This window comes from Marmota flaviventris, chromosome 9 (assembly GCF_047511675.1).
Source record: "Marmota flaviventris isolate mMarFla1 chromosome 9, mMarFla1.hap1, whole genome shotgun sequence".
NCBI lineage: Eukaryota > Metazoa > Chordata > Mammalia > Rodentia > Sciuridae > Marmota > Marmota flaviventris.
In genome coordinates, this window is record NC_092506.1 from 23,043,415 (window position 1) to 23,062,314 (window position 18,900).

General features: G+C 37.2%; 1 protein-coding gene across 5 annotated transcripts in view; it reads right to left on the reverse strand.

Moving 5' to 3' along the window:
- Ttc17 (tetratricopeptide repeat domain 17) overlaps positions 1-18,900 on the reverse strand; it is a 108,079-nt gene that overhangs the window by 26,642 nt on the left and 62,537 nt on the right. For 4 of the 5 annotated variants that reach the window (XM_071616296.1, XM_027936442.3, XM_071616294.1 and 1 more), the window contains 5 exons: positions 10,470-10,729; positions 9,416-9,569; positions 4,648-4,768; positions 2,306-2,465; positions 1,328-1,411 (listed from right to left, as the gene is read on the reverse strand). In XM_071616296.1, coding sequence (XP_071472397.1) covers positions 1,328-1,411; positions 2,306-2,465; positions 4,648-4,768; positions 9,416-9,569; positions 10,470-10,729 — 779 coding nt within the window. Of the gene's footprint in view, positions 1-1,327; positions 1,412-2,305; positions 2,466-4,647; positions 4,769-6,200; positions 6,892-9,415; positions 9,570-10,469; positions 10,730-18,900 lie in introns of those variants that run through there. The other variant, XM_027936443.3, reaches the window with a different exon arrangement.

Consider the following 18,900-nt stretch of genomic DNA (forward strand, 5'->3'; position numbering starts at 1 on the left):
ATATTTCATAGAAATAAAATAAGACTGGCTATGTTGTGTTTATTTAACTCTTTCCTATCACACTCTCTTCAATTCTTTTTAACTCTTTGATTTTGGTCTTCTCATTTCTGTCCTATATGTCCCTTTTTGTGTTTGTGTTATAGTCTTTTGTTGCTTCTTCTAGTGTTGTCACTTTCTGGGGTTGTTTTCTATTTTCTTCTGTTTTCACAGTCTTTGCTAATCTCTTCCTACGTTTTTATGTTTTTGCTGTGATTCATGAATAAATTTAAGAAAGCTGTGAAAATAAATTTATGAATAAATTTTAAAGTTCACAGCCCAAAGTCTAAACTTATTTGTAATCTATCCCACAGTCCTATTGTTTTTTACTGAGGGTTCTCTGGTTAATTTACTGCTGTTTCCTCTCTGGCTTTCTTATATGTTTGTACCAATGCTGTGGCTGCTCTGTTTAATTACCAGGGATTTTCCTGGTTGGGCTACATAAAGTCTCTTTAGGTAATGGATTTCTGACATATTCTGAAATTGCTAGCCTAGCCCAGATTATGCTACAATTTGTCCTGTATGGCTTCAGTGTTGATCTTAACTGCTTTTGGAAACCTTTATGTTTTTTTTTTTTTGAATCTGGGGAGCACATCTGTGCTTTACTTCATTATAAACGGACTATGCTAATAGATTTCCCATGTGTGACACTGAGGAAGGAGGGGTTCTCCTGCGCTGTCATGCTCATACTGGAGCTTGAGTTGCTTTTCCTAATCACTATTATACAACCTCTTGAGTATGATACAGTAATAAAATGGAGAGGTTCTTAGCTATAAAGTAACAAAATTAAAAACCCCTCTTTACAAAAATATCACACAGAAGTAGAAGAGTAGTCTGAGATTTTCAATTATGTTTTCTGTAGGCTGTTTGAAAATGCAGTTTTGTAAATCCTTTGCTTCAAGATTTGAAGAGAAAAGCTATTTCAAGGTATAATGCCCATCTGCCATCCAAAAGCCAAACTTCCTTCGCCAAAGGAACACCTGTCTTATTTCATATACCTAGATTCCATGGTTGCCAATACCAGCACCTCTATAAACCTAAGCTGGAGTGAGATGAGAAATTGACTTGGTTCAGTCTCCCATAGGAGGTAAACAAAGAGGAAGAAAAAAATGTAACCAAGTAAAGGAAAAACGAATGGAAAAGTCATTAAAATGTCCTGACATGTCATACTACCCCTTTGGTCACTGAATGTTAGTTAATAGAAGAGGTGAGAACCATTTAGGGACAAATAATCTGGAAAAGAAGTCAGAAGGTAGACAATTATTTCTAGAGCTCCTGCAGGGTGCCTTACCTTTTCCAAAACTTTGGCAATTCGGGTACCAATTTGTTCAAGTGACTGTTGTGGATATTGGTCTTTACCAAGATTTTGCAATACCTAGAAGAGAAGGAGATGGCAGATTAGAGGAGTGAAGGCAAAGCAGGCCCCATATGACAGTGCTGAGGCTGAACTGGGCACAGGAGCATGAGGGCACGTGGCTTCTGCAGTTCTGTTGGTGAGGTAGTCTGGGAAAGACACATTTAAGGACATCTGCCATCCTCTCAGCCCTCTCCCACTTAGTAAAAATACAAACATGTAAAACATATTCACTCTAACAACATTAGAAAATAAGGGAATTGAAAACTATTTGTAATCTTGTCACCCAGACAAAGCTACTCTATGTATATATATGTTTATATGTGAGTATGTTTTAGATATTTTTCTATGTATACTTACATTATTTTTCTCATGAAATATGGGATTATACCACATACTGTAACCTATGTTTTCACATAATATATTCTGAAAATTTCTTCATGCCGATAAATATATTTCTATCCAATCTTCCTACTGGTATCATTGCATGGTATGTCTGTACCAAAATTTATTTAGCCCATCTTCTGGTGTAGGTATCTATGGTATGTTTTCCGATCATCTTTGACGTCTATTCTTTGCTAGGTATAAGCTGGATCTGTCCTCTCCTTCTTCTTTAGAATGCCATCAGGAGAATTAACTGCTTCACATACTTCTCTCATGAGCCTCTATCTGATAGCAAGGCAGAATACTACCCACCTAGAGGGATAAGTCAAATTTAAAATTTTATAGTCACAAAGAAAGCATAAGCTCAGTCCCAGGGTCTGAAAGACATTACACTAGATCTCAAGCCACCTAGATAACAGTTAACTGAAAAATAGCAAAAAATGAGTCCTGGCCATTTGTACTTTCTACTATCAGCTGCATCACAACAGTGAGGCTAAAAATGCAACAGGCTGAACAAAGCTGATCACTCACCTCTGTCAGCTGACTCTCACCAGTGTAGTGCAGACTGGCTCGGTTGGATACCCCATGCAAGTGGTCCAGGGTATGCATGCTCGTGGGGAGATTGCCATTGCACAGGGGCTCTGTCGCTGGCTGCTGTATGGGAGTGGCAAAGTCTATGTGTTCTGTGATGCTGGAAAATGAAGAATACCACATGAGCCAAATCCAAGTGGGTAGAGTGACGAGCACTAACAATCTGCTGCCCATGACTTCCACCTCCTCACGTCCACAAACTCCTCACCAGGGAGGTTTCCAAATGGGTGGGTTTTCTCGTAGGACTTCTTCCAGGGTGCAGATGGTGATAACACATATACCTGGTTCCTATCTTTTCCTTTATGCACAAAAGCACACTTGTCCCCATAGAAGAAGTCCCCAAAAGGCTTGATAGTAAATTCTCCACAGACACGGTTGTGCATTATGCTATGTGTAATAAAAATATTTTCCTTTATGACTCCAAGTGAATTTTACAGACACAACTGTGCTCTACACTGTGTATGTTAGACACTTTCCTTTATGACCCCAAGAGGGCATTTTCCTACTACACAGGGGTTACATGTTATAGACTGTCATATGCACTGATAATGGCAAGTTGGCACTGCAGAATTTTACTTCAAAAATTAAGTTCAAACAAGCCATTTAAAAATTTTAACGTATCAGGAAGCCATTCATTCATTCTTATTTATACAGAACTTATGACATGTCAGACCTCAGGGCTATAATAATTATATTTAAAAGTAATACAGAAAACATGGTTCCTTCTGTGTGCTCATCATCTTGTGCAGGACTCACTTATTACAGATGTGGTAAGTTAGAAAAGATCAAAAGATGGCATAATGAATGGTATATATATCCTCTGCACCATGAGGGGGCTGGTTCATGAAGGTTTCCCAGAAGAAGTAAGTTTTACGTAGAAAATCTTAAGTATGAATGAACCAGGTGAGAAAAGTAGTGAGAACAACATTGCAGGTAAAGGCCACAGCACATGGCGGGAGGGCAAAGCTGAAGGTGGCAAGACAGGGCGCAGAGCAATAAGAAGTTACCAGAGTGTTTTAAATACGATTTGACTTCCTAGGTGCGGTAGCACACACCTCTAATCCCAGTGGCTCCAAAAGCTGAGGCAGGAGAATCGTAACTTCAAAGCCAGCCTTAGCAATTCAGCGAGGCCTTAAGCAACTTAGCAAGAAAGACCCTGTCTCTAAATTAAAAATAAAAAGAGCTGGGGATGTGGCTCAGTGGTTAAGCAACCTGGGTTCAATTCCCAGTACAAAAAAAAAAAAAAAAAAAAAAAAATTTTTTTTTTTTTGACTTGTATTCAGATAATTCTGAGCACTGAGGAGCAAATGGATCGAGTAGGGCAAGAGTGCCAGAGTGCACAGAACAAGAGGGCAACAGGAGGAAGCTGAGTGGAGATGATAGTGCTGTTTCAGAAGGAAGCAGTGGTAATGAAGTAAATGATTTGGAAAAGTACTCAGCGAGTAAAAGTGGCAAGAATTGGCACAGACTGGGTTTAAGGGAGAAGGGAGAAGGGTTATTAAGTTATGATGCCTTGAATTCCTAGAGATGTTTATTAAAATATGAAATGAAACAACAACAAAAAAGAACCAGTGATTTTTTTTTTTTTAAATGGATTGTGGGCAAGAAAATCATGGGTTTTGTTTTCTTGAGCTTGGGGTGCCTAAGAGAGATGTAGACAGAGGGTTCAGTAGATGAGTCCATAAACGAGTTGAGGGCTTTGAAGAATGATCTGGGCTGGAGATCTAAATTTGGGAGTTGTCAATTTATCAGTGGTGAATACAGTTTTGAGAGTAGGTGAGTCTGAGAGTGATTGTAAAATCAGAAGGCTTAGTGGTAAACCTTGGGGAGTTCTAACACAGACAGAAAAAGCCCGTAATACATTGTCCAATGAAAAAAAGCAGTTATCAGAGAGGCAACTGTGTTTGGCCTGAATCTGGCACTTTTGGTAAGTCTGGACTTGCTCTGGCTGCCCTACAAGTGTTCAGTGTTCACAAGAGACCATGGGTTTGTTTCTACAAGGGATCTAACCTTCAGCTCAACAAAGTTACACATGATTTCTGATGGCTTCTCCAAAATGTGGGTGAGTGCACTGAGAGCAAGGGCACATTCACTGCTTCCCTGTCATGACATGAGTCCATTCTGTGGCTATGGTCAGCAATGGTCATCCTTGGCTGACCACAGCTCCAGGAGGGCTACTCTTCTGAGAGCTGTTGACAAAGAGGACATCCCTAAAGTCAGCTAAAGCCCAGTGGGCCTGCTGTCACAATGTCATGAAGGAAGGACAGGTTGAAGATACTCACTCAATGTTTTTTGAAGAAACTGCAAGCCAGGTACTCACGATGGCAGTCAGCTCTACCCAGCGGAGCTTGAGGCACTCATCTGGGCTGGGCCACCCCAGACTCTGGTAGTCTCGTTTTTTTCCTGGAAGGAAAGTATGTCATGAATGGACATAACTATAAAGGTGATTATTTCATCCAGATGAGCGCATTTGGTGATGCCAGTCATTCTTTAGGGTTTAATCATTTCCACAGTCAACAAACAGATCTAATTAAAATCTCATCATTCATGGCAACAGGAGTAAAAGTCATATTTGAATAAAGCCTTATTCTTGAAATTAGTTGAAGTAAAAATAGAATGCTTTGTTGGATTTAAGGTTGATTAACATAAATAAGGATTAAGGTATTCTTTTTTAAAAATATTTATTTTTTAGCTTTAGGTGGACATAATATCTTTATTTTATTTTTATGTGGTGCCGAGGATCGAACCCAGTGCCTCACTCACGCCAGGTGAGTACGCTACTACTTGAGCCATATCCCCAGACCCCAGAATTAAGATATTCTTAAATGTTAGCATTCTTACTTAATTTTACCCCCCTATATTTTGATTAGGACAAATTTAATTTAGAAGAAACTTATATCTCAAATGTAAGGTTTCTCAAACTGACACTGTTGACATGTTGAGCTAGTTATTTTGGTTGTAAGACCTGTCCTGTTCATTAGGGAACGTTTATCAGCATCTCTGTCCTCCACCTACTCAAGGACAGTTACACCAGCCCCTGTTACACCCACCCCAAATGTCTCCAGATGCTGCCAAATATCCCTGGGGGACAAAATCACCCTTTGGTGGAGAACCACTGCTGTAAAGAAAAGCATCAGGGTGGGAAATGATGATGGGGAAAGGCTGCCATTTGTTGCAAGGGCACTTACTATGTATTTGGGTCCTGGGCTAGGTGCTGTACATTCACAACCTCAGGAGGCAGGCTTTAATCCTCCCATCTCAGGTGAGATAACAGGGACTTAGAGAGAGTGAGTGACCTGCCCAACATGTGGTAGAGCAGTGGCAGGGCTGGAATCCAGCCCAGGTTATTTGACTCTCACACGAATGCTTCCAATCAGCACACTATTCAAGGCTATTAAAGCTGTTTGTTTTATTATGTATTTATTTATTTTTTTGGCATCAGGAATTGAACCCAGTGACATTTCACCACTGAGCTACATCCCTAGTTTTTGGAGACAGGGTCTTGCTAAGTTGCTGAGGATATCACTAAGTTGCTCAGATTGGCCTCAAATGTGGGATTTTCCTGCTTCATTCTACCTTGTCACTGGGATTACAAGTGTTGACAGAATGACAGATAAAGCTCTGTTTGTTGATATCCTACACAGGTACTACCTTTTGGGTTTAGGCCCTTTTCCTAGATCAAGTCCTCAAGAAAAGAGTGGAACCAAGTCTCATCTGGGTAGGGGACTTACGAAGGAATTACAAGGGAATGGATGAGAGAAGAACTTGAGTTCTGCCTAGTACCTTTATCCTATAAGAATTTACCAATAACAGAAAACCATCTGAGGAACAGGCAGGGGTTTAAATTTAGATTTTAATAAAAAAGAAAAGAATGGTTTAGAAAAATTTCAAATTAACTCTGTTAAAATGAATCACTTTAGACATATCATAGGTTTTACAATAAAGCTTATTTTCCTTTTATATTTAAGAAATTCACTTGAAAAATATTTATTGAGCACCTATTATAAGGGGCTGAGAACTGTGTAAAACACTAGCAATACACACAGGAACAATCAGACAGCCTGCTCTTGAGCTCACAGTCTAGTGAGAAAGGCAAACAGACATCATTATACTATAATGGTAAGTGCTGGGGTGAAGGAAGAGAACACTTGCACAGAGAACAACTAATTCTGCTTGCAGGCACCAAGGAAGAGGTGGCACTTGAGTTTGAAGTTTAAGGATGAGTGGTATTTTAGCACTGCAGAGGTGGCATAAGGGCATTCCAGGCAGAGGGAACGGCATGTGCAAAGGCACAGATGTAAAATAAGAACATGGCTGGTTCAGAGAATGGTGCTGGAGGGTAGAGAGAGGCCAGGCTGTAAAGGGTCTTGTAGCCACACTAGGAAGTCTGCACTTTATCCTGCAGGCAATGGGAACACATCTCTCCATCTTGTTCATAAGGTATCATAAGAGGCTCGTTAAATGCCTTGCTGAGATCCAGTTACATTATGTCTATGGCACTTCCCTGGTCTTCCAGTCTAGTAGCCCTAACCAAAAAAGGAAATGAAATTAGTTGAGTGTTATTATTAGTTCTTAGAAAATCTATAATGCCTCTTAATGATCTCAACTTTTTCCCTACAGCTCACAAACTATCTGTTTCATACTTTGCTTTAGAACATTGTCAGGATTTCCCAGAAAGCTTATGAGCTGACAGTAGACGGAATCTGTATTTATTTAAAAATTGGGATACTGAGCCTCTATTTCCACATGTCTTCCAGGCTCAGAACTTCTCATTTTAATGGGAATAAGTGATTCCACGATCTAACTTGCAAGCATGTTCAATGCCCCACCCCAAATTGAGTCCACTTAACACTGCTTTAGTGCTCTCATACTGTTTCAATCATATGTGGCTGTAATTTCCAAGACACTTTCAGATTTTTGTTAAAAAAGTAACACAGGTTTATTATGTAATATTTAGAACATGGAAAGGCTATGGAAGAAAATTTTTAAAAAATTACCTAAAGCACTGCATTACCCGGAGATGACCACTTATAGCATTTTTGTAGCTCCTTTCTACACTTATGTCTATGCACTTGTTTATTATACCATATTTCACCAAATCTAAGATGTCATCAGTTGTAAGGTGCATATTGTTTTAAGCAATTTAACAAAGGAAAATAACTACAACTATTGTAAGTTATAACCAATGGGTAAGATGTTTCTGAATTTCAGAGATACTGAAATGTAAAAAAATATATAGTTGATAAAAAGAGCATATTTACTATTTCACAAGAATTGAAGTATTTCTATGCTATTTTATACACTGCATTTGTTCACCTGCTAGATTACAAACTATCCTGGTTGCATAGTACACAGCACAGACGTGTTGTAATTTACTTATGCAGCTATAACATTCAGGTTGTTTTCAAATTTTTACTATATTAAGCAACCCCACAATCAACTGCCATCTTTTGCACTACCTATTAGATGATTTATTTAGGGTAAATTACTGGAAGTAGAATTATTGGTATATTTTGAAATTTTTTGGTCTCTTGTAAAACTATACCCAAATTCATTTTAGTAGCTTTTGCTGTTTATTACACATTTAAAAATAACTTGATAAGTGAAAGTAGTGACTGACTTTTTGTATTTGTCCTCCTTTGATTGCTAGTAAGCTGAATTTCTCACGTGTTTAGTAATGCCTAAGTGTGTGTGTATGTATTTATATTTGGTGAAAAATCTGCTCATACTTTATTGAAATACCATACTGTATTTTTGATGTTGAGTTGTGCATCTGTTACTTAAATGATAGTGATATCCTTCATCATATATTCTATAAATATATAGAAATATTCGGAAAAACTTTTTTTTCAGCCCTTTGTCTTTTTATTCTGTAGTGCTTTCTAGTGCCACATTATTATTTTTCTCTCTTCCTTAGGAAAGTTCTTCACCTTAAGAACAAGTAAGTATTCATCTAAATTTTCTTCCTTCACAATTCTATGACATTTAATAACAACATTTAAGGAAAATTCATTGTACTCTTCATTTCCATGTTTTATGTATGGACATCATTTTCACTGATACTGAGACAGACCTAACAGAGGCAAGTGTTGTCTTCCTCCTGTAACTTGTTAACAAATGTCAGCTTCCTTTAATAACAGAAGTAACTCAAGCTTTTAACTCTAGTCATAAACAAATATCCTTCTTGGTGTCCTCAGAATTTATTACAGGTTTGTTCTTGGATTCAACTAAGCTGACCCCATTATTTATATTTTTTTATGGGCCTTTGCTTTCAGTTTTGGTAAGTACTTAAACCCAACCAAATAAGACACATCTTAATGAGATAAATTTTCAGTCTAACATAGAAAATACCCTTGTAAAAAAGAATATAACATGTTTAAAAAGGAATTCTATCAACGTTATTCAATTGCTGAAAAAAGAAAGTCAACTGGGTGCATGGCAGTGGCCCTTAACATAGAGCTCATAGATGGGCTTCAGGACAAATATGAATCCCTGAAAGTACATGCCAAACTGTGACATATATGTGTTATTTCTCTCGGAGCAGTTCTAAAACATTTATCCAATACTTAAAGAGATTTCTGACTCACAAACACATACTACTACTGATTGGGCCCTATGTGCCAGTGCATTTTAAGTACTATTCACATATAAAGTCATATAATCCTTACTACCACCATGTTCAGTAATGCTATTATCATTCCATTTTATAGATAAGAAACATGAGGAGCAGGGAAGTAAATGGCAGAACTGGTGTTTGAACCCTAGATGTCTGGTGAAAACTCCTACTTTTCTATATTATACTAGACTATCACGTTAAGAATCAGATATTTAAGCTTAAGGTGATAAAAATATAAGCCAAACAGTTGATAGTTTAAAAAAAACCAAGTAAATATAATGTAATATAATCAAAATAAACTTTTTGTACCAATAACTGAATTTGTTCTTTTATTTTCTCACCTAAACTATTCTAAGTCACAAACACATCCTTTGTGAGAAATGAGACAGTGAAATTTAAAAGAAGAAACTAACATCTGAAACATTCAAGTTTACCTTGTGGCCCAGGAGATGCCACCTTGGGACCAGTGATCTCCAGGTTTGCTTGGTAACGATGCCCATTTTCTGCTTGGTTTGATTCAACCTTTTTCCCAGGAGTTTTCTTATGATCTCCTTTGGGTTTCTTTACACGTTTGACCTGGAATGTGATCTGAAAGACAGAAGTATGTCAGGGACAAATTAGGCCAATTATGAAATCTGCGCATTCCTGTGGATTCGATGGCTTTAAGAATAACCCAGACGGATATACTAGTTATACCATCTGATCATTGGACATTGTACAGGTATGTTGGAGTATCCACTGTATCCCATTAATATGTACAATTACTTATGCTATGCAGCAACTAAAAAATATTTTTTAAAATATAAAGTTTCAAAAGAAAAACAAACAATCCACACAACCCCACAAATCCAGTCCTGTCTTAGGGTTAAGTTCTCTTAAAAAAGAGAACTTAACCTAAGTTAAGTTAACTTAACCTAACTTAACTTAACCTAAGTTAATCTTTTGAAACTTTATATACTCTTGGAAATAAGGTCTTGTTATGTTGAACTACAGGGCTCAAGTGATCCTTCTGCCTCAGTCTCATGTTTGCTGGGAAGAAGGCATGCACCATCATATCCAGCTAAGTAATGAAAAATGGGGGCTGGGAGTGTAGCTGTACTTGCCTAGCATGCACGAAGCACTGGGTTCGATTCCCGGTATTGGGGGAAGAAAAAGACAAATAAAAAAGGTTAATGAAATGAAAATCACAGTCTTGAAGACTGTCTAGAGAACACTGAAAGAAAGATCTGATATGGGCAATTCCAAGTCTGCAGGAAGTTTGAGTATGGTTTCATACCCATTTCATTTCCTCCCATCTCCTAGAAGAGTAATAATACGTAAGTAACATAAAATGCTTCCTGCGGTACATTTCCAATGTGAAGGCTACCCATGAGTGTGGAGTACAGTAGAGTTCCCACACTCAACAAAAACTTCACACTTTGCACACACCAGGAGCCCCCAGCCCAGGACCAGGGCACAATTCCATGAGGACTAAGTTGGTAAACTTACCCACTCTGTTGCTTCATCGTCTTCACTTCTGCAGTCTCCATAACAAGAGCTTTTGGCCACTCCATCCTGGGGACCTTTCTTCAGCACACGTATCCCCTGCAAGTCTAGACGTCGCCCCTTCATCTCAAGTGCTCCCCCAAAGCCTTCCAGCGGCCAGGCCTGTTGAAATTCATCCACCAAAGCCAGTATCTCTTCTGACATCTTTGTTTCATCTGAATTCTCCATCTCATCAGAACCATTGCTTTCCTCAACCACTGTACCTGGAATTAAGTTACATAGTTCTCATTCAAGTACTCAGTGACTAAAACCCTACTTATACAGAAGTGTCGGCTCTGCTTAGAGGCACTTCTAATGTCCACCTTCAGGAAAATACCATTTGCATCTTGAAAATTCATAGCAGAATATCATCTCTGCCACTGAGCTGTTGTCAAAAGCCTGGCTGACAATAATGCAGCAGCTAGATAGCAGGTAGTCAAAGATACACCACTAATGTGGCCACGAGGACAGCTATGCTATGTTATTTTCTGAAAAACATCCACTTGCTCTCTATATAAGACTTTAACACATCTTTTTTACTACTAGATAGATCATCCAGACATAAACTAACATTCTACAGAACTAAAAAAATACAATTAATAATATGGACCCAAGAGACATCTATAGTTATTTCATCCATCAACAATGGAATTCACTTTCTTCTCAGCAGCATATGGAACATTTTCTAAAACAGACCATATTATAGGTCACAAAGGAAATCTTAGCAAATATAAAAAAACAGATAATACTTTGCATTCTATCAGAACATAATGAAATAAAATTAGAAATCAACAATAAGATATGAAAAAAAAACACTCTCACACCTGGAGCTTAAATAATACACTTTTAAATAATGAATGGATAACAGAAGAAATCAGGGGAGAAATTAAAAAAAAATCTTAGAAGTAAATGAGAATAGTGATACAACATATCAAAATCTCTGAGTCAACATGAAGGCAGTTCTAAGAAGAAAGTTTACAGTGTTGAGTTCATGCATCAAAAGAACAGAAAGATACCAAATAAATAATCTAATATTACACCTCAAAGCCCCAGAAAAAGAAGAAGAAATTTCCACCAAAATCAGTAGAAGACAGGAAACAATTAAATCAGAGCTGAAATGAACTGGGAATAAAAAAATAATACAAAAGATCAATAAAACAAAAGAGCTGTTTTTTGAAAGAGCAAACAAGATTGATGAACTCTTAGCCAAACAAAAAGAAAGAGAGAAAACAAATTAACAAAATTCAAGATGAAATAGGAAATATCAGCACAGACACTACTGAAATACAGAGAATCATTAGAAATTATTTTGAAAATTTATAGTCCAATAAGCTACAAAATTGTGAAGACTTTGACAAATTCCCAGAGACATTTGACCTACCCAAACTGAACCATGAAGATATAGAAAACTCAAACAGATCAATATCAAGAAATGAAACTGAAGCAGCTATCAAAACCTTCCAGCAAAGAAAAGTCTAGGACTGGACAGATTTTCAGCCAAGTTCTACCAGAACTTTAAAGGAGAACTAATACCAATCCTCTATAAAATGGAGGCTTATTATTCTATAAAATAGAAAAGGAGAACACTGCTAAACTCATTCTACAAAGTTGGTATCACCTTGATACCAAAACCAGACAAAGCCATATCAAGGAAAGAAAACTTCAGGGAAATATCCTTGATGAACACAGATGCAAAAATTCTCAATAAAATAGGTGGCAAACTGCATACGAAATCACATTAAAAAGATAGTGCATCATGATCAAGTTGGTTTTATCCCAGGGATGTAAGGTTGGTTCAACATACAGAAGTCAATACATGGAATTCACTACATAAATAGTTAAGGTCAAGAATTTATGAAGTACATTTAATGAAGTACAGTACCATTCACATTTAAAACATTAGAAAAAGTAGGGATAAAAGGAACTTACCTCAACATTGTTGAGATGATATATCACAAACTCAAGGCCAATATTATACCGAATAGAGAAAAACTGAAAGCATTTTCTTTAAAAACCCAACAAAACGAGGATGCTCACTTTCACCACTCCTATTCAACATAGTCTTTGAAACTACAGCCAGAGCAATCAGGCAAACGAAGGAAATTGGAGGATACAAACAGGAAAAGAAGAGCTCAAATGATCTGTTTGCTGATGACATGATCCTTATATTTAGAAGACCCCCCCAAAAAAATCCACCAAAAGACTTCTAGAGCTCATAAGTAAATTCAGCAAAGTAGCAGATACAAGATCACTCATAAATCAATGTGTTCCTATATTCCAATGATGAATCTGCTGAAAAAGAAATTAGGAAAACTATCCCATTCACAATAAGCTAAATAAAACAAAACAAACAAAAAATACTTGGGAATCAGTCTAACAAAAGAAATGAAGTGAAAACTACAGAACACTACAGAAAGAAATTGAAGAAGACCTTAGAAGATGGAAAGACCTCCTATGTTCTTGGATAGGCAGAATTAATATTGTTAAAATGGCTATTTTCCCAAAAGTGCTATACAGAATCAATGCAATCCTCATCAAAATTTCAATGACATTCTTCACAGAACTAGAAAAGGCAGTCATGAAATTCAATTGGAAAATTAAGAGGCCCAGAATAGCCAATAGTGATAAGAGCAAAACAGGAGATATTACAACATCAGACCTCAAATTATACTACAGAGCTATAGTAACAAAACAGCATGGTACTGGCACCAAAACATACGTGAAGGCAATGGTATAGAATATAAGATGCAGAGACAAACCTACAAAAATAAAGTTATCTGGTATTAGTTAGAGGTGCCAAAAACACACATTGGGAGAAAAGATTGCTTTTTAACAAATGGTGCTGGTAAAACTAGAAATCCATACTTGGAACAATGAAATCAAACCCCTATCTCTCACCACCCTGCACAAAATTCAACCCAAAGTGGATCAAAGACCTTGGTGTTAGACCAGAAACCCTGCACCTGCTAGAAGGAAATGTAGGCCCAATACTCCAACATGTTGCCATAGGAACCAAATTAACAAGACTCCTAAAATGCAAGAAATAAAATAAGAAAATCAATAAGTGGGATGGCATCATATTAAAAAAGCTTCACAGCAAAGGAAACAAAAATTTATATAAAGATAGAGCCTACAGAATGAAAATGATCTTTACCACCAGCTCCTCAAATAGGGCTTACCATTCAGAATATAAAAAGAACTAAAAAAACTTAACACCAAAAACCAAACAAACAAAAACAAACAACAATAACAACAAAACCAATCAAAATCAAATAGGCAAAAGAACTAAACAGATACTTCTCAAAAGAAGAAATACAAATGTTCAAGAAATATATGAAAAAATGTTCAACATCTCCAGCAATTAGGGACATGCAAATAAAAACTACATTGAGATTTCATTTCACTCCAGTCAAAATGGCAATTATCCAGTATACAAATAATAATAAATGTTGGTGAGGATGTGGGGAAAAAGATACACTCATATTTTATTGGTGGACTACAAATTAATGCAACCACTCTGAAAAGCAGTATGGAGATTCTTCAAAAAACTAGGCATGGACCCACTATATGACCCAGCTATTCCACTTCTTGGTATATATCCAAAAGATTTAAAATCAGAATACTACACTAATGTAGCCATTGACGTTAATTAACAGCAGCACAATTCAAAATAGCCTAGCTATGGAAACAATCCAGGTGCTCTTCCAATAGAGGAATGGATAAAGAAAATGCGGTTATACATGCAATGGAGTATTAGCCATAAAGAAGAATGAAATTATAGCATTTGATTTGTATAAATCATAGCATTTGCAAATGGATGGAACTGGAGACCATTATACTAAGTGAAATAAGCCAGTTCCAAAAAGTCAAAGGTCGAATTTGAATTCGAATTAGTGGGAGTTAATTCAAAATAAGGGGAAGGAAATTAAAAAAAAGAAAGAAAGACAAAAAAGGAGAGGGAATTCCATCAAAATAGAGGAAAGATCAGTGGAGGTGGTGAGGAGGAAGAAGGGAAAGGAAAAGGGAAGAACAGTGAAACAAATCTGACTGAACTTTCTCTATGTGCATGCACACATGTGGCATGGTAGGCCCTGGCATTGTGTGTGTCTACAGGACACTAATAAAAGAAACAAAGTAAACTGTAAATAGATTGAAGGCAGCTGGGTGAAGTGGGGGGGGTGGAGGGGTACGTGATGGGAACTGAATTGGAGTGGGTTGTGTTCCATGCTTTTGTGATAATGTCAGGTTATATCCTGGTGTTGTATATAAAAAGATTTAAAAAAGAAAAAGACAGATGGCAAAGATGAAGCTTATTATGGTGTGTTATAGTGTACTTTCTTCCTAAAATGGTTACCAAGTTATTATTTATGTTGTTCAAGTACATAAAGCCTCCCATGGATGCTTTTTGGTACAATGAGTAAGCAAAAACTTTCTCCTCCAAGAACCTGACATTTCCTCAATGTTCACAACCCTGCAACTTCCCCTCTGTCCTTAGATAACAAGGAGGCTTGGTGCATGTTATCCCAAGTTTCCTAAATTCTTTACTGTTTAACTTTGGTTGTTCATTTTGAATTAATGGCTGGCTCTTTTGCTGTGTGCTCTGTGAAAGTTCTCTCTCATCTTTTTTGGAAGTAGATGGGTCACAAAAGCAAATTGCTTATTCCTCCTTTTGTAACAAGTACTGATTGATTAATCAGAGAGCTCTGGTTGATGGCTCAGACAATGCCAGTCTGTTGTTCCAGTGCAATAACCTTCAGTTGGCAACTCCGCTTTTTTAGGGGTTTAGAACATCATATTAATCAGGCAACGTCAGGATGCTCATACTCAAACCTACCAGATCTACAGCTGCAGTGAGCAACGCATCTTAGAAATGCTGGGGGCTGGGGGTGAGAAACATGGATGACTACCGCAGTTGCAAATGACTTAAAGCTTTGAGCCATATTCACAGGTCAACAATGTCATCCATAGCTCTGGTGGCATCTCCGCCTCTCATCCCATTTTCTACTGCAGAAAGGTCTGATATCAAATTGGGGGCACTGTTAGAAATCTCTAAAACTCTTCCTTGAAAAAGCCATAGGGTTCTTCTCTTTATTCATACAAGTGACTACAAAATGTACTGCTGTCTTTTCAAGTAAGTTCCTTTTAGGCTTTCCGAACCAATCTGTTGCTTTCTACTGCTTTTTACTACTTTTTTAATTTTTATTTTTTTAGTTATAGTTGGACACAATACCTTTATTTATTTATTTTAATGTGGTGCTGAGGATCGAACCCAGTGACTCGCGAGTGTTGGGCGAGAACTCTACCGCTGAGCCACAACTCCAGCCCCTAATTATTATTATTTTTAATTGTGTTCTGAAACAAGCATATGGGTTTGTCAAACCTTTTTCTTTAGGATATTCAGACAAAAGTAGTCAGTTACTTGCCTAAATTAAGTAGCTGGTAGTATAATATATGCAGGGCTAAGAGGCCTGATTTTCAGTTTCTCTTTTGTTTACTCTGATGTCCCTAAAGTCCAACACTGCACCTGGCACACAGCAGACACACAGGTGTGGAAGGCATTAATGAGGACCTGGGAACAACTGGTTTGTGAGGTTCTTGAGGATCTGCTTCTTTTGCCTTTGTCTCGTCCACTGGCATTTCAGGTCTTTTAATTTTAAGGTCTGCCTTGTCAATTGCTAATGCACTGTCAACCCTGCTGATGGGCGTGCAATATGAAGTTGAGCACTGGAACACTAGCATAGTGTCTGGTGCACTGTGTGACTTAAAAGTTCTCTGCAGATCACTCAGGAAGGCAGCTCTACTGGGACCCCAAATAGCAACTTCACTGGAAGAGTCGCTTGGCATCTGACTGTGTTCACAGAGTTGTTTCTAAGAATCCCTCATCTTATCTTAGATTCTTTTCCTTCCTTTTCCTATGGCAACCGTAGGATTCTTTGTACCCAGTCTTGAAATAGGAAAAGGCTTTTGATAGGTTTGGCTCCAGCAAAGAATATGGGCTTAAAGAAAACTGGCTCTTGGCTAAGAGGAACTGCAGGTAACTGTTACCTGTGTACAGTCAGTTACACATGGATTCTGTGTTTGGAAACCTTACTGCCTTTCTGTAGGCACTACTATTTGAAAAGCATTCATGTCATTTACCTGCACAAGTTCTGCAAACCCAATTCCTAAAGGTTACTGCTTCCCTGTGCCCCTAACATATGGTAATACATATCATTATAATAAAATTCTTAAGAGAGAGAGGCTTTCATTAATGGAAATTGATGTTCTAATGAAAAGACACTTCAGAACTTACTGCATGCTTCTGCTATTGGCAGCCTTTAGGCCTTTCCAAAGGTTGCTGGGTTGGGGTCACAGGAATTTCTAAAGAAAAACGCTGAATATATACATCTTCATCTATACCCCAAAGGTGAGCAATCAATAGATCATAAAGTGCTATGAGTTAGAAAAAGAACAACCATCACCAAATCTTTATTTATTTAGAGTCTACTATGTGACTATCTCTGTACTTGAAGCTATACAGATGGGAGCAAAAAGAAAATGAAAGTTCCTGACCCCAAAGAATTAAATATAACCAATTTAGAATCAAGTTGGAAACACAAAACTATATACATATATATTAAACAATAATAGGACAAAAAGAACAAAATATTTGAATGTAACCACAAAATATTTCTCAGAGGAAAGAGGTTGAGCATGTATTTTATCTATGGGTTTGTGAGGATTTTGGTTTACAAGTAGCCTCTTAAGTCCTGAAGGAGTACAGTCACATCTATGTTTGTAGAAGTGAATGTTTACTGAATTCCAACTGTGTACCTGGAACTAAAATAAATGCTTTCCAAATTACTCAAAAATCATTGTAAGAAACATTTAAAAAAATAAACAAACAAGAAAAAGAAGGCTGAGGAAGGTCAAATAATGTGCTCAAGATTTAACAACTAGTAGGTGTAGAGCCAGAGCATGACAACAATATCTCTGACTATAAAACCTATGTTCTTCCTTCCACTGCTAAGAGTTGCTAAGAAGGAATTCTGAACTAGATGATGAGGTGAAGCAGTGGTTTTCAAATGTTAATCAGTGACACATTTTCACCAATCCTTAGCAAAATGAGAAATAAAAAAGGGACAATCAAATAAAACTCTCTCACACTGATACACATTTATTGGTGTAAGGTTGTAAACAATAAAGGACAGAAACTGACCTTTATTCTGAAATCACTTTTGTACTTTTCTGACATTAAACTATTCTGCTTAATGAACTAAAGGTAGTACTAGATTCTAGACTTTTTAAAAATATGACCTTATCAATTAAAAACCTAAAGTTCTTGCAGGTGTAATGGTGCAAAACTGTAATCCCAGAGACTTGGGGGAAGCTGAGGCAGGAGGATCCCAAGTTCAAGGCCAGTCTGGGCAACTCAGTCAGATCCTGTCTGAAAAATATAAAAGGGCTGGGATGTAGCTCATTGATAGAGTGCTCGTCTAGCATGCAAAAGCCCCTGAGTTTAATCTCTAATACCACAATCAAATCATCAATCAATCAATCAAGTTCTAATGCATCAAAACCCTATTTAAGAGAAACAAAGGTCTGAAGGTTTTAGGATGAAATTTAGTTATACCACCTGCTGAAGATTCTCAGGCAATTTCTCCAAGTCTCAATTTCTTATCTATAAGAAGGGCTGAATAATATCTACTTCATAAGGTTAGTACATAATTCACAATACTTTGTAAATTATAAAATGTCACACAAAGTTAGTAATTACCATGATAGTGGCAATTGGAGAGAATTCAACTATTTGTATCTTTAAATTTTTCTCCAAATATAGGTTTTTCAAAAATGTCAAAAGTTTTCTTTAATGTATATGCTTAGTTTTTATTATAACACTATTTATATTAAAAAGTGGGAGTTTTTCTGACTCTGATAACCATACTATAGGAAGCCTACTGGTATCAATGTAGTTCTGTGGACTTGCTGTTAGAACCTGGGGAATAAGAAAAGGGTATGCCCAGAATTTAGACAGATCATAAAGAAAAGTTAGTACCTGACAGTAAACAGGAAGTGTCACCATCATATTATAGACTGAATTAGAAATGTGAAAAGGAATCCACCCTAAGAGACAGTCTACATGGTGCTGAAAGGGACCTGGAAAAAAACCTCATCTCAGGGCAACTATATTTATCCCTAGTATGGGAACAGGATGGAACTACATGGGGATCATGGAACTAAAGAAACCACACTGTTATGATCTGTCTCAGCAATGATGTGTCCAAAAAAAAGGGAGACAAAGGGCAAGATGCTGCTTGGGTTTTATTCTGAACTGTCCTGGGTGGCATGGGAAGAACTTCTTTGGTAGTTGTAAATATCCTAGTCACTGTGGAGTTCTATTGTTTTGGAATAAATA